This window comes from Pleurodeles waltl, chromosome 1_2 (assembly GCF_031143425.1).
Source record: "Pleurodeles waltl isolate 20211129_DDA chromosome 1_2, aPleWal1.hap1.20221129, whole genome shotgun sequence".
NCBI classification, from domain to species: domain Eukaryota; kingdom Metazoa; phylum Chordata; class Amphibia; order Caudata; family Salamandridae; genus Pleurodeles; species Pleurodeles waltl.
Genome location: NC_090437.1, coordinates 931,277,230 through 931,293,452, shown reverse-complemented (window position 1 = coordinate 931,293,452; position 16,223 = coordinate 931,277,230). Strand labels below are relative to the sequence as shown.

The 16,223-nt window shown below is 42.9% G+C and overlaps 1 protein-coding gene across 5 annotated transcripts in view; it reads left to right on the top strand.

Moving 5' to 3' along the window:
* Positions 1–16,223, top strand: part of ZDHHC2 (zinc finger DHHC-type palmitoyltransferase 2) — a 735,003-nt gene that overhangs the window by 387,514 nt on the left and 331,266 nt on the right. For all 5 annotated transcript variants that reach the window (XM_069200622.1, XM_069200616.1, XM_069200600.1 and 2 more), the window contains exon 7: positions 601–721. In XM_069200622.1, coding sequence (XP_069056723.1) covers positions 601–721 — 121 coding nt within the window. The remainder of the gene's footprint in view (positions 1–600; positions 722–16,223) is intronic.

Below are 16,223 nucleotides of genomic sequence, written 5' to 3'. Positions count from 1 at the left end.
ATTGCATGGTCCATGACTAAGCCCACAGCCACCACCGTCCTATTGTGGTTATCAATCATCTAAGGGCTCAGGGCTGAGATTCACACAGCCAGATCTGATACGTTTATGTTTTAATGTAGCATTGGCTCAGACCGACTTCTGGGCAGCTTTGATTGTTCTGAAGACTGGGCCTGTGTGGAGGCTGACAGCAGATGATGGAACATCCTCCACCGCCATTGTTAATGAGCAGCCACTATTTATCAGTGAGGCCAGCTTGAGTCCCATGGCACAGTACATTACCACACCCACCTCTAAACACACCTCATGCACTCAGGGTATCTCCGTGAAAAAAAATAAAAACGGAGGTATGAAACATCTGAAGTAATATCAGCTAATGTTCGTGTAGCACAGTACATTACATAATGCATATATTTTTACATTCTTTACTCTGATCCAAACAACCACAATGATCCACAAGGAACGTGAATCATAATGAGCAAAGTAGGAATGCAACAAAATCAGAACACGTAAACACTTGGTGAAGAGATAATAATTGACGCTAAAAATAAATTATTCCTATTACATAACAATCAAGACATGTAACTTTTGTTTTGTTAACAGGGTGAACAACTGCGTGGGATTTTCAAATTACAAGTTTTTCCTTCTCTTCTTGGCATATTCTTTGCTGTACTGCCTCTTTATTGCTGCCACGGACTTGAGATATTTTATCAAATTTTGGACGGTAGGTCTTTATTTAATACAACTGTTTTTGGGAGAGAATCGATAGATTACAAAATGGCGAAAGATTTCTAATACGCGTCTCTTTTGAGACACAGCAAATTTCTTATTTTGGACGCTTTATTCCATGTATGCTTCCCAAAGGTGAATAATTTTAGTGAGAAAATGTTTATCTGCCACGAACCATTGTCTATCAAACGCACACAAGAATTGGAAACATGCCTAGCTGGAGGTTTCACAAGAAGTGCAGTCATGTGCAATTTCAGCCTGCAATTCTATATCAGCAATTCACAATCCAGAATCCTAAATTAATTAATTTTAGTTTAGAATGTGTAATGCTTACATGCCCAATTGATGAGACTACCTTCTTACACAGAAATGCTGATGATTCGAGTTAAGGCTGAAGTACAAAATATTTATAATGCTGAAAAAATGTGTGATTATAAGTAAAGTATATTGCATATAATGGTCATTGTACTCTCCCATCCATCACCAACATCTCCGAGACTTTCGGCAGCTAATGATCTTAGTACCACCTGGTTAGTACCTACAACTTTTCTGGTTAATATGTACAGCTTTTCAAGTGAAAATGCTCTGTGTAAAAACAAATCTGTTTTTATAATTCGAGTGAAGGTGTAATGTTAATCAATTATAGTATCTTATATCAGCAAATGGCTAAAAGGGGTATTGAGATTCCTCCACGAATATTCAAAATCCCTTTTCCAAAACGATATTCTCAGATTATCCACGTCTCCTTTTTTTCGTTTTGTTCTATCACAGATTCTACCTCCTATGTTTTATCATCTAAACGTGGTAGCGTTTTATAAAAATAAAAGAATGAAGGGCATTTTCAGTCTTTAATCATAATGCCCTGAAGTTTAGCGCATTACAGGCTACTGTATTGGAGACAGTGTGCTTTAAAAAGCAACAGCATCAACGTTCTGGAAAGGTCCTAGGGAAGAACACCCAAACTGCCACGAACGGTGTCTTCAAATCCTGTTATGTAACAGAGAATGTCTGAGTAAATGGAGTAGCCGTTCCTGTCGGAGACGAGGAGGCGGGTGAGACTGCCCTTCAGTTAGTACAACTACTGTCCACTGCGTCTGCTGCACGAATTCGTGGATGAAGTGAAATAGTTTGGTAAACTCTCAGTGGTGCAGATCATTTAGCGCTAATTGGAAGCGGCCGAGTCGCCCATTAATACTCAGCAGGCAGTAGATAATCTCCAATAGGAAATACACACTTTTATGTATAAGTGAATTATTCACAGTAGGGACACCGTATTTATTGTTTGTAAGCGTTTATTTTTATTCTTGTGACCAAGGGCAACAGATATACACATGGCAAGTGTCCAATATCATGATCCACAATTGGTTTGAGATGAGCATCACCAGGTACACTGGGGTCAACCAAAAATAGAATCCAGGGAGGTTTTGACACACTAAAAATTAAAGGATTAAGCTTCCTGTCTTGGTCATGCTGAAAATGGTGGTTCATTCTTGGGACCTGATTTAGAGTCTGACAGACAGAGTACTATGTTGCAATGGAGTACCCTGTCCGCCAAACTCTCCGGTCCAATTTGAGCCAGCCGTACCTCCAGGTTTACACCGACAGAGTAAAATTTACTGCTTTGGTGTAAACCTTCATATGTCGGAAGTGCAGGCTACTGCAGGTAAGTCACTGTATTGTCTGTTTTATTTAGAGTGGGTGATTGGATGGCTCTTTTTTAGGTACCTGTCACCGCCAGGACAGTAAAAATAAAAATAAATGTCCCCCACACCATGGAAGAGAGCTGTTTGTGTTCGGGGACCTTTTTTTTTTTTTTTAACAGGCTCCGCCTTTGGGAGTTTGTTGTAGGAAAAAAAAAACTTAAAAACGTTTAAAATGTTGGTGTAGTTATTTGTTATCAATGATGGACACACACAAGAAAGCTTTATATGGCTTCAATACAATGGTTCATTCAAACCCATAAAGTTCACCATAAGGCTGATGGTGAACTCTAAATTTAGCAGGCAGAATAAAGGTGGGATGGAGGAAGTAAATTCCTCCAACATCCTGACAACCTTTACTCCATCTGTCAACCTGTAAATCAGTCTGTTCGGTGTTACATTGTTATAGGAATATTGCTATAATATTGCCCGTTATGTTTTCTACCAACTAAAAACAATCTGTATCAGAATATTGTGTGCTGTGATGAAACGAGCAAGGGTCAAACTTCAATGTAAACTCTTACCCTCCCCCTCCCGTTATCTGGCTTGCAAAATGCACTGCTGAGGATACTGGCCTTAGAGGGGAATTTGGAAGGGGAGGGAAAAACACTGGACTACGGGCCAGATGTATGAAAGGGTTTTACTCATTCTGTGTCTATGGGAAAATGCTTTCATACATTTCACCCTATATTCCTTTTTTGTCATGTCTCACATATCTTGGCATATTCTTGAATCAGCTAGGCTCTATTCCAACAAGACACTCTTTCAAGGAAGGGAATCAGAAGTAACACCAGTAAGCAATACACTAGGAAAACAGAGAAACATTTTTAAACAAATTTAAATAGCTGAACTGCTTCCACCTTCTTGATAGCTGTGCAGAACCCTTGGTCTGTACCAGGAACATAGCTATGAATCCCAGCGACAACACAATAGAAGATTGTGGTACTGAAAGCAGTTGTGGAAGATACACACACCAACCAGGGAATAGCACAATCAGCAGAGAGGAGACCATGGGCGAAGAGTGAAAGTATAGGAATGGGTGTTGGCTAAAGCAGCAGCAAACAAAATCTCAACAAGGCACGCAGATGCTGAAGTGCATGTCAAGTAGGGGCATATTTACAAGCCCCTTCTTGCGCCACACTAGTGTAATTTTTTTTATGCTAATGTGGCGTAAAGTAGGCAATGTCCCTGCAGCATATTTACAAAGTGGTGCAATGCATCCTTTGCACCACTTTGTGAACCCTTGTGCGACATTATGCTTGCACCAGTCATAATGTATGCAAGGGGGTTGTTCCCACGCAGGGAGACCCCAAAAAATGGTGCAGTGAAATTTACTAGTTTTGACTGTGCGATTTTTGGCATCATTTTCAACACCTGCTCAGGGCAAGCATTAAAATGGTGCACCCATAATCTCCAATGGGCATCCCTGGGCTTTTTCTGCACTAGCATCAAAATCTTTGGCGAAAGTACAGCAAAGCGCCACAACAGCGCCAAACATTTTGACGCTATTGTGGTAGTGGGCACCAAGGTGCACCCTGGTGTCTCTAGGGGTGATCTGGGGAGCACAAGAAAACAACAGCGCCAAACATTTTGAGGCTATTGTGGTATTGTGCACCAAGGTGCACCCTGGTTTCGTTAGGGTTGATCTGGAGAGCACAAGAAAAGTGGTGCATCAATGCTGATGCTCCACTTTCTTCTAAATATGCTCCATAGTCATTTATACTACTCTTCCAGATTTGCCATGTAAATTCTATGTGTAAATTAGGAGTATGCTCCCAGACCTCCAGGTCATTTCTCTTGCAATTACACAACCTCCATGTAATGCGAAAGCACCATTCAGACCTCCCTAACATAATGTGGTAAGTATAACCTGCTCATTAACCCTTTCCTACATGCTGTGTGGCCTTGCTAGGGGTCTTCGTGAACTGATATCTCAAAGTCCTCACATGGGAGGAAGGATAGCCCAGGCTTGGGTGGGACATCCTGGTTAGATGGGTGGACTCTGTACCATACTTTCAAACTTAATATGTTGATTGGACAGGCCCAATATTTGGCCCATTTAACCATATACATTTGCAAGGATAGCAGGCACATGCTGTGCATCAGTGCTTAATTTGTGCTTGTTTTTTCCGGTGCTGAGCACCAGCACTTATTTTTGAGGGCCGGGGCTTACTCTTCTGCCTCAAGCATTTGCTGCGAGCAAAAGACACAAATGGAGAAGACGGAGGAAGGGAAAAACGAAAAAGCGTCACAAAGGAAGAAAGTAGAAAGCTGCAGGAGTGAGCTGAAGGGGCAGGGAGTGGTTTTATATGGATTGAAGAGGCCGGAGATGGCTTCAGGATTAGGGTGCCTCAGTATTCTGTGTTCACCATTTAATTGCAGCAGCCGCGTGTTTAAGAGGAGGGCTTTGAGCACCGGCACCTTTTTATTTACAAATTAAGCACTGCTGTGCATTCTTGGTAAAGACCAGTAATCAAAAAGGAAAGAAATAGCTGGACCATGGTTGGTTGGGCCTGGTGACTAGGCTGGGTCTGAAATCTTTATTCTCCCCTCTCTTAGGCAGAAAATATGTCCCTGGAGCACTGATTACTATTGAAACTAGCCTTTGACATCCTTAGAGAGATCAAACCAAGCTTATACCCTTTAAATTACAGGCACTGATTATTCCACGTCTGGCACCCCCAACAAGTATTCTAGATCCCACGCCTCCTGCATAGCATGTTCATGGGCACATCAAATAGATGTGCAAATGTGGGGAAGCAGAAGATGGTTTCACCAACTTAGCCTGGTCTTGTGCCAGCATATTGGCATTTTTAAAATATGTGAAATTATCGTGGATGCTCCAAGTCCACAGGACCCAGAGGTATTTTTCTCTGGGGTGATGATAGTGATTTCAAAGGTGGGATTAGGATGCTCCACAGGAGGTTAAAGGCTAGATGCTTTTGAACTAGAAGAAAGCTGTCGATCGGAAGTCAATCCTGCATCTTGCTATAAGACAATTGAGCATCGTTGGTCTCATTTCTGTAAGGCCAAGATACCATAAATGCAGATGGTGGTAGCAGGACTTTAAGTTTGGTCATGTAGTACCGCTGGAACGCTCGTCTCTAGAAAGCTGGTGGGTTGGGTGCAGCCCGGATTGGGCATGTTGAGAAAGTGCGTGTTAAATGTGCATTTTATCACTAGTGTCTCTGTTCGCCCAGTATCTACAGTTTGAAAAAATAATGTATTACATTTAAACTTAAGTCTAAATACACACATCCACTATCCCATATTTCCAGCCACCCATCCCTTCACACCCAGTGTAACCATCGATAAAAGCGCAACAAAAAAAACGAGCAATACCACCATTATTTATTTTATTAAAAATAAAGATCAATCCGTTTGATTTGTCACTATGATTATTTAAAAAATGTGCCTCAAACTTAAAAAGAAAGACATGCTGTTAAGTTTTGAGTTTGCACATCTCACACAAACTATTCATTTAAATGTCAAATTGCAGGGAAAGACATTCCTTCTAGAACAACCATTTCTTGTCATGGACACTTTCACCATTCCAGAGAAATAACTGCGTGTTTTATATGAATAGAGACCATTATCAGCCCATATATTCACTTGTGTACAATAACTGCTTTTTCAGCATGGTATGATTATCACATCATCACTTGGTGGGTAGAGAGTTCTGTCGGGAAGTAAAATAATCTGTATACTGTTATGATTTCTATCCATGTAACCTCAAGCAAAATAGTTTTTAATGACTATTGCACGACAGTTAGCATGACTATGTTGCTGCACTGAATAAGTTATATTAATAATGTATTGCATTGTTTTGTTTTCGCATTTTTATAAACCTTTCCATACCACTTGTGAGGCATTGGGCACACTTTTGATTATTGAATACGTAGCTGCATCATATGTTTCATTTCTATAGTGCTTTGTAACCCTCATGAGGTCACGCAGCTTTCAGATTTTGTTCTGGGAAAAGCTGGTTGCTGTGTGTGAGGTGGGGTAGGCTAGAAGTGGTACAGTTTAAAGGCATGGTCTTGGGAGGGTGTAAGGACAGATGTAGCCGCGCATGCAGATATATACGATGTTTGTTTATTGATTGTTATACAGAGGTTGCAGTGGTGATGTGGTCATGTCGTTTCATGAGCGTGTCTGGCCCTTGTTAACTACGCACGTTGTAAACAGCTTACAGTGTCCATTTCCATAATCTAGGTATGTCAGCTCTAGAGCAGTTGAGGCCTCTACTTTCTGGTGGTAGAAGAAGGCAGCCCAAGTCATGTTCCCGTAGTCCTAAAGGTGCCTTTTGTCATATTGTCAACCTGACTTTCAGGTGAAAGTTTAGAGGCTGTAATCACACCCAAGTTCTTGTATGCTCTTGATGTCTGGCAGGTATCCAATCTCCTTAGGTCAAACTGCAGCTGGCTCATAGGTTTTGTAAGCTCTGCAAGTTAACCTCCACATGTTTGAGGGATTTATTTTGAACTGATTATGTGACATCTAGATGTCTGCTACCTGCAGGCATCCAGTAAATCCAGCTGGCACATGTTTTCCAGCTTAAGGAGTAAATCGTTGTTTTCTGAGGCTTTGTAACAGGCAGATTTAAGGTGATAGTAAGCTCAAAGGGTAGGGTTAAATATATGTTGAAGAGGGGTGATGACGGTGGGCTCATTGTTCCAGGATGAAGTCCTGCTCACACATGGGGACTTTGTACACACACATGGGCTACCTGACAACCTGTTTCTCACACCCTCTAGTATCCTTAGGTGTGTTCAATGGTACTGGGCACCTGATAGGAAGGAGCCTGAAACACATGCACCACTCCAGGCATTACACTTAATGGGACATAGCAGGCACTTGGTGCATTGGACCTTCCATGGATTCCAAACCCACCTCCTGACATTGCTCTCTTCTTTGAAAGAGCGATGGGAAAATGATCTTTGTGTGTACTTTCAGATAAAGACTGGGCCACTCTATTGGCATACCCCACAAAAGTCTCCTGTAATTTTAGTTTTAAGTTAATTCAATTTTCAATTTTACACAGAGCATGGCCAACTCCACACAGAGTCAGGCGAATGTTTCCATCAGCATCTTCCACTCGCCCTGCTGTCCGACAGTGGATGTTAATCTCATGCACATGCTATGGTCCTGCCCTTCCATAAATGCTTATTAGGCTGTAATCTCCGCAACCCTAGTAGAACTGATGGGCATTGCGCCTTGGAATAACCCAGCATGCATTCTATTCAGGCTATTTCCCGGACTAAAGTGTTCCAAAGTAACCCTGCGCCTTAGCAAACTGGCTCTTTTCTTGGGAAAGGGACTGATAACCAGATGCTTGATATCCCCGAAGGCCCCACAAGTAATGTCATGCCGGGAAGAGGTCCTACACTGGGGACAAGCAGAGAGTAAAGCGATAAGACGAGAAGAATATAGGGGACTGCACAGAAGGTCCAACTCATTTGAATGGATCGGCCTTCTAGAAAGATTTAGACTACAAGATGAAGTCCCTGAAGAGGAATAAGATGTTGACTGTTCAAACTACACATGCACTGGATATCTTGCCTCCGGGTTACTTTCCCTGCATTCCCCTCACTGTGGAACTGAAAGTGTACTCTCCCCTTCTTGTGCTTTTCAGCCCACCTTACCTTATTATCCCAAATTAATGGAGCACAAATACAATCCACTACTTACCCACAACACTGTAGATACTCGGACCACACTCCATTGTCTCCACACATGACCATTGCTTCATACTCCATTGCGCTGTGAATTATTGACAGGTGACATTGTCAGGTTATTGGGGAGGGTGGGGTGAGTTTCAGTAGGAATTGCGTTGATCCATGGCAAAGTGCGCTTCTGAATGGAGGCTCCATATTTGACATTGTTATATAGCATACGTAATACAGTCCTGTTTTGTACACACTGCCTATTATGCCACATTATACGATGTGACATTAAGGTTATATTCTAAAAATGCAATAAAGTTTGTGTTAAAAAAAAGTATATGTTGAAGAGAAGAGGGTCAGTGATTGAGTCTTGACGATCATGTAAGGAGTTTTTTTTTCATTGTAAAATTCGGATCTTAGAAATTCTTATGTAATCTTATGATTGTCATCCCACAATGTCTAGCTATCATTAAAGGGGTTTCTTTTTCCTATCATTTCCAGATGTTCAGCCTGCCATCGAATTCTGGTTCATTACATGCTGGATAGCACAATGCCGTTTTTGCCTCCTTCCCTCTGGCCCCACTGAACAGTATTCTACATTTAGCTGCTTGTTTAATCGCCCTAGTGCTATCTTGCGCTGTTTGTCATTTACTTTTTATTTCTATGTAGTTCTAGTTTCAGTGAAAAGCTTTAAAATATGAGTATTCTGTGCGCTTAGAGAGATGCAGTTGCCACTGAGGACAATAGACTGAGCTGGTGAACGACTACGTCTTGTGGTGGTGCATCAGTACCTATGTATGTGCTCAAAGATACCTACTTGGAGCCTAATCTGTGCCTTGTTTGTCCTTGAGGTACATGTGGCAGATCACTTACATTTCTTACTTTAGCCATGAGGCTGGGGTGCGCTTCACATGATTGCTTCATGTGGTGGCAGGTGAAAGGTAATTCATCCATTTATTAACGTGGGCGACAGAAGAGACTGGATGTGTCCGGACAATGCCCTCTAAGTTCTCTTGAACTATTGAGCAGTCTAAACAGGCTGAGATACTTCATAAAGGATTGTCAGGTGTGCTGTGTCAGTAAAGCTGAGTACGGATCTGATGAAAAAGAAGCTTTCTTAATTGGACTTTCTCACCCTCGGCTCCATGTACCTACTCCATACACTTACTGGCCTGTACTTGACTTGCTATTCCTTTGCAGTGGACTGGCCTACTGGATGAGAACGTTATCAGAGAGAAATCTGCGTGCTCAAGAAATAGCTCCTGCTGCAGATTTTGAGACAGTGTTAGGAGCATTTGCTGTCCCGAGGAAATTTAGTATGCCTTCAGACTTCTCTCCTGTGAAACATATGAATTGGAATTGCCCTGATGTGGTATTTTCCTTCTGTCTCAATATAGATCGAGACATTTCTTTATGCTTGCCAGGAGTAAGGTACTGGATTTCCGCTACATAATGTATGTCTTACTCCCAGAAGTGAAGCATCCGCTTCAATTGAGCTTGTGTGCAGCACTTTTAAGAGGATCTAATATGGAGACGTACTTGCTCTACAAGTCCTTGTGTGCGTGAGGTTGAACAAGATTGTTGTTGCACTTTGTATGTATTTCAAAAGTATAGGCCATTCCTTGTTCGTATAAGTCCCTCAATAGTGCAGGAGCCTTCCATTTTCTCTTACCTATGAGGTTCAGTGTCATAACGTGTGCTGTTGTGGTATCTTGTCTATTTTTTTAATGTCTATTGCCCATGCACAGGAGTGGCTGAAATACTACAGTGTTGTGCTACGATGCGTAGGAGGATGTGAACTTCAGGAGGTGAGATTCTTGTTCCAGTATTACTTGGAAAGTGTAGACTTCATTGAGTTGGATTGGTATTTTGTAGTGTGTGCTTAGAGTGTGTTTTCTCTATTCCACAGGAATCCCAATAATGTTGCTAAAGTGGTTGAGGTATTCTTGCTGTTGTTGCTTGTTAGACTTGCCAGCTCTTGGCCTGGTTTCCTGTGTCTTTTTGGCTTCTTACCTCCTGTTTTTGATCCTGTGCTGAATTTCGTTTTTGCTGGCTTCAGCACTCTGCGCACGTCACTACCGCTAAACAGTGCTAAAGTATTGTCTGTCTAAATGGTATTGGTAAATGGTTTATCAATGATTGGCATATTTGATTTTCTAGTAAGTTCCTAGTGTGTGCCTCAGGCCTGTAAATCAAATGCTGCTAGTGGGCCTGCAGGACTGATTGTGCCACCCACATGCGTAGCCCTCTAAACATGTCTCAGACATGCCATTGCAGTGTCTGTGTGTGCAGTTTTAACTGCCAGTTCGACCTGGAAAGTGCACCCACTTGCCAGACCCAAACCTTCCCTTTTACAACATGTAAGTCACCCCTAAGGTAGGCCCAAGGCAGCCCCATAGGCAGGGTGCAATGTATGTAAAAGGTAGGACATGTACTGGCGTGTTTTACATGTCCTGATAGTGAAATAGTGCTAAATTCAGGTTTCACTATTGCAAGGACTATCTCTCCCATGGGGTAATATGCGGATTGTCTTGAAATATCTTTTTATTGTAAGTTCCCATTGGGAGCAGATAGAGACTTGGAGTTTGGGGTCTCCGAACTCACAATTTAAAAATACATCCTTTGGTGAAGTTGGTTTTTAAATTGTAAGTTTGAAAATGCCACTTTTAGAAAGTGGGCATTTTCTTGCTTAACCAGTCTGTGCCTCTGCCTGTCTGTGGAATACACATCTGGGTCAGAATGACAGTGGGGCTGTTTGTGAATTCACTCTAGACAGTCACACAAAGGGAGTCAAGGTGTGTCCTGCATATCCTGATGGGTCTTCTTGAGCTAGAGTGGTGGGAGGAGCTGACACCTGCACCTGAATTGGGTTGTGCCTGTTCTTACCCAAAGCAATCTCCAACCCTCAAGTGTGTTTCAGGCCAGGGAAGGAAAGGCAGGGTCTTGTGCACTACAAAGACTTTTCTTCAAAGTTTGCCTACTTAAGAGGCAGAAATGGGTATAAGTACTGGACCTCTGACCTTCCAAAGTTGGAATCCTTCTTGAGTGAGGACATTCTGCCAGGAAGACGAGCTAGATGCTTTAGGGAGGGACTGCCACTCTGCCTGTTGCTTTGCTGTGCTGGCCTGCTGCTTGCTGCTTCAGTCCTGGGAGTGAAAGGCCTGGACTTTCCCTTCAACATCCTGCTTCTCTAAGGGCCTGGACTGAGCTTGCCTCCTGTTAAAAGTCTCAGGGAAATCAAAGACTTCATCTGCTAGCACATGGGCTTTCTTTTGCTGAGAGTCCTGACGCGCCAAGTGCTGCCAAATCCAGTCTCTAGGCCCTTGGGAGTGAGTTCTGGTGCAACCAAGAAGAAACCAAGTACATTGACTCCAGAGGGACTTCAGAACCGAGGTCATTGTCTGACTACATGCCGCTGTCTGCACCGCAGCCGTGGTACCCACTGAGTGCAACGACTGCGACCGATGCCGCAGGCCCGAAGCGGCTGGAGAGACTCTGAAGTCCCGCCACAGCATGAGTCCTGAGTTCTGTGTCACCGACATCGGAGATACACAACTCTGACGCAGCACCTGTGGCCCTGTGGTGTGATCACAACACAGCAAAGTCGCTGATTCGCGTTTTGACCTGCTGGATTCATTGACCCCGTTGGATTGTAAGGAACTGATGCCTTGCTACCGTCACCGCATCACTTCCCCTGCAACCGTAAAGAACTGATGCCTGACCTCCCCTGCCTCGCAGTAAGGACCCGACACCTCATCTTCCCGTTAGCGGTAAGGAACTGACGCCACACCAGCTCCAGTGATGCTTCACCACCCCAACTCCTTGCAACGTCATTGTTTCATCATCGTTTTCAAAGGTACTGTGACTCAGATCCGTGCGGTTCTGGTAACGGCCCACACTCCCTTGCAAGTGGTGTCAGGCTGTTGGGAATGACTCCGTCAAGATGTTGTGATAGCCCCAGTTGGAGCAATTGGGTTTCTAGGCGCTTTACTGAGATTTAATCTTTAAAAATTTGTATCATTGCTTGTGTATGTTGGACCTTTGTCATTTTGGACTTGTTTTACTCAGATAAATATTGTCTATTTTTCTAAACTGGTGTGGAGTATTTTTCTGGTGTTTTCACTGTGTTACTGCGTGTGTGTATACATATATTTTACACATTGACTGTGTCAAGCTACCAAAAGAGTGAGCAGAGGTTATCTTAGGTGTGTGACTCCCTTACCCTGACCAGAGTGAGGGTCTCTACTTGGACAGGGTGCAAACCACTGTCAACTAGAGATCCCATTTCGAACATTGCTCGTCACAAAGAAAGTGCTCTTCACAAGGCACGATGTTCATTGTGCTGTGTTAAGTGGAGCGTGCTGACTCCACCTGCTGTGATGCTCATTGTTCTGGATAACGCATGTTATAAACGTGAAATGGATTTATCTGGTATTTTGCATTTTTTTTAAAACGTACTATGTTATCTAAAAATCTATTGGAGGGCAACCCAAGTATCTGGCATGGAAGTTGCAGTTCTTTTAAATGCTAAGAAACACTCAACACAATTTTTCACAATCTATGTACCTATGTATCAACCTTAACCATCTACCTACCTTCAATGTCAATCTAATTTGCAGGGCCTCCAAGGATAATGCAGCATGGCTCAGTGTTTTATGTGGCTCAATAGGTGGAATGTTGTTACATTATTTAATTACCTTGCGTTCAATGTAGTCACTATGTTTTCTGAGTCAAATCCTGCAATTAACAAAATAAAAGGTTTTATGACCACAAACGCAAAAATTTGCACTGGACAAATGACTCTGGAGAGCATTTCTGATATGCAGAGTGCCTTTTTGGGGCCCAGTGCTTATCAAAAGGAGAAGCATGTAAGTGGTGTCCTCAACCTCTTCTTGACTTTCAGTGAAAAGTATCAATGCTACCAAAAGCATGGATCTGATACCAAGCCCTGACATGGGATTGTAGCTCATTTGCAAAGTGGAAAATGTCCCTGTGGGACAGCTTCTTTCTCATGAGTGGTGGTGGCTACTTGCATTTGGAGAAGCAGGCACTTCATGCTCTCCCTTTGTCATTTCCCAGATATAACAACTTGAAGTGTAATGGTGTAGATCTACTGTCCCTCAAAATTCTCCATCCAGGTATTTGTATCCACCTGAAGGGGGCAGCAAAAGGGCTCACACTCAATACTTATTAATGAGGCAGAATTTTTTGCAAGCTCCTAATCAGACCATGTGCAAAAACACCTGCTGGTATGCAATCTGACTATAGTACATCACCCTTCATTGTATTGAAATTAATTAGCTGTGTGTGCCACTTTCAGCCGCCTCTGGCTTTTTTGTCAAATGCTCTAAGCATGATGGGATTTTCTGGACACATATTTTTAATGTTCAAAGTGAAAATACAAATCCCAGAATGTATCATGTGGTTGACTAAAAAAGAAAGGAATGGCTGCAAGGGTCACACGTGATATGATGGTACATAGAAACTATGGACCTATATTTCTGTGTAATGGAATGTGCTCGCCACAAATGAATGCTATTAAAAAAAGGTTATGCTCATAAGAGACAATAAAGTTAAACAACCCTTGCAATTCTCCTTGGAAATGCTTCAGGCTGAGAGAGGCCTTTTAGTGTTGCGGGAGGATAGGAAACGTGGTAGGCTATGAGCTTCAAGGACTCACAATAGCAAGTACCAATTCTAGAGCCTCAAGGCTCACAATGTCCACCTTTTCCTCATCTGTGTACCTTTCTAGATAGCATATTCACTCGTTCGTCTTCCTTCAGAGATAGTGTGCTTTCCTTTGTAAGTTAAATAAAAGATACATCCAAGAATAGTTTCTGATAAACCTCAGAGAACAAATAACAATGAAAAACACATTGTGCTCAGTAACCTGATTCTTTCTTGACCGTCCATTACACCTTGATTGTTCTGCGAAATTGCAATCAAGCTCAACTCAGAGTGCCACACAGACCTTTACAATAGTCTAGGGTTTCATGGCAAAGCTACTTTTGCAAATATAAAGAAAATAATGATAGTTGAGGCATGCTTTAGGGCAAATGGAAATAGACATTGTCTTACATAAACAATCGTTATGGTCACTTCTCATTCCATATGCTATCTGTGATATACGTTTTTTATGAGAACGTTACTCCTCTGACTGAATGATTCACAAATGCAGTCACGGCTCACGGGTGTTGAAGGGGGTGGGCTGGCATGTGCAGGTGGGGAGAGGGGGCAGCAGGGTGGTGGGGGATAGCATTAAAATTTAAAAAAACAAAATAACTTACCGTGGCTCCTTCACCGCAAGCCACTCCTCTGCTGGCTGGAGGCAGGCACAGGCTCCCAGCCTGCCCTGCGGACAATACTGATGCTGCTCAAAGCTGCCAGCCAGGGTGCTCCCAGGCAGGCTGGGAGCCTGTGCAGGCTCTCTCCAGCCCAACAACCGTGTAGCTGGGCAGGAGAGAGCCCTGTGCGCATGTGTGTTTGGCCGGCCCACAACGGCCGGCCAGACACACATGCGCTATGAGGGGCAGTGCTGGGGGAGTGCTGAGCATGTCACCCCGTGGCCCCGCCCCTTTACAAGGAAACAATAACAAACACTGTTTGTTATCGTTTCCTTGTAAAGGTTTTTCTGCTGTCGCTACTGGCGGGGGGGGCGACGCTCCTCCGCCCTCACGGAGGAGCCACCCCTGCACAAATGTATCATTGTCATTTTACGCCTGCTGCATGGTTAATTAGAACCATCGTGCAAGGGTTTAGGGACTGTTGCTAAGAAAAACAGGCATGTTCAGTTTGTAACCAGCTTCATTGGAGGCTGTTGTCAATTCATGTGCTTTTTAAAATCACGTTACACAAATCTTACCTTGTAGTTAGGACACTGAATACACAGTTGTGCTAGCACTATTCTTATTGTCCCTTGTGCTGTTGGGTATTGAAACAAGGTGATTGACACCTGCTGATTTACATCTGTATCTTTGGCAGAATTTATGACTGCTCCATGTTTCTGATCCAGACTTCTACTTAAGAGGAGCCTGCCAATGCTTCTAGGATGTTGGTTTGCATTCTAACTTTGCATAGAGATAATTTTGCCATGTTCAAATGTCCCTTATTGTTGAAGAGAGAAAGGTTCACAGGCATTTCCTTGCTGTGATAAGTGCTTCATATGATGTGAATAAGGTTGTCAATAAATCTAAGATTTCAAACAGATAGGCACCTGGTAAATCTATTTCAGTAATACAGTGGACGTTTGCATAGTGATATTTGCATCATCTAGTCCCAGTGAGACAAAGTCATTGATAGATGATCTCAGAATGGGGAAAATCCTCTGACAAATAATAGAAATACCATTCAGATCTCACCACAATACCAGCATGCTTTTGAATCTTAAGTTTACAGCTCAGCATTGTAGGATAGTAGTCAGCCACCTCTAGGAAAAATTAATACTAACTTGTCAGGGTGAGCCTGAAAAAATCGCTAAATTCACCTGAGATCAAAGCACTGGTATCTATGCCACAGGGCAGACAGGCTTATCTTAGGCAATGTCTGGTGACCACCAGGGTCATAATGAGGCCCTTAGTGTTTTATTTGTGCAGCTGAAGAAATTCCAGCAGAGCACTCATGCACTGTATTTGGCAAAGCTACATCCAAATCACACAACTTTGGTGCAAGGAGCTAATGATGCTCTGGAGGTCTTGTAAATGTAAATGTTTAAGTCCCAACTTTTCAAGGTTTCCGGAGCAGCTCCTCCATGTCTGTGTCTCACTTCTAAGGATCGTAGGCCCTCAGGGACAGCCCTTAAAGGCCAGAACTCTCACAAGCAAATACTAAAAAAAGGGTCCAAACCAGGTCTGACTGTTATTGGTCAGCTGGTCACTTCAGGAACAAGGTATCTTGCAGCATGTTGAGTCCACACAGGACATCAGTCAACTGACCATTAGGTTCCACTTCTAATTCCTGGATGCAAGCGGGAGCCGGTCCATTCCTTCAGGTCTTCAGACAGGTCACAGACAGCAAGTCCAGTCCTCTCCAGATATTCTGCAGGTCCAGAAAGTGATCTTAGGAGCTATATGTGAGGTGTCAGTTTTCAGGTTTCTTTAGCTAGTAGATGGAGATGTTTCCTGGATACTCACTT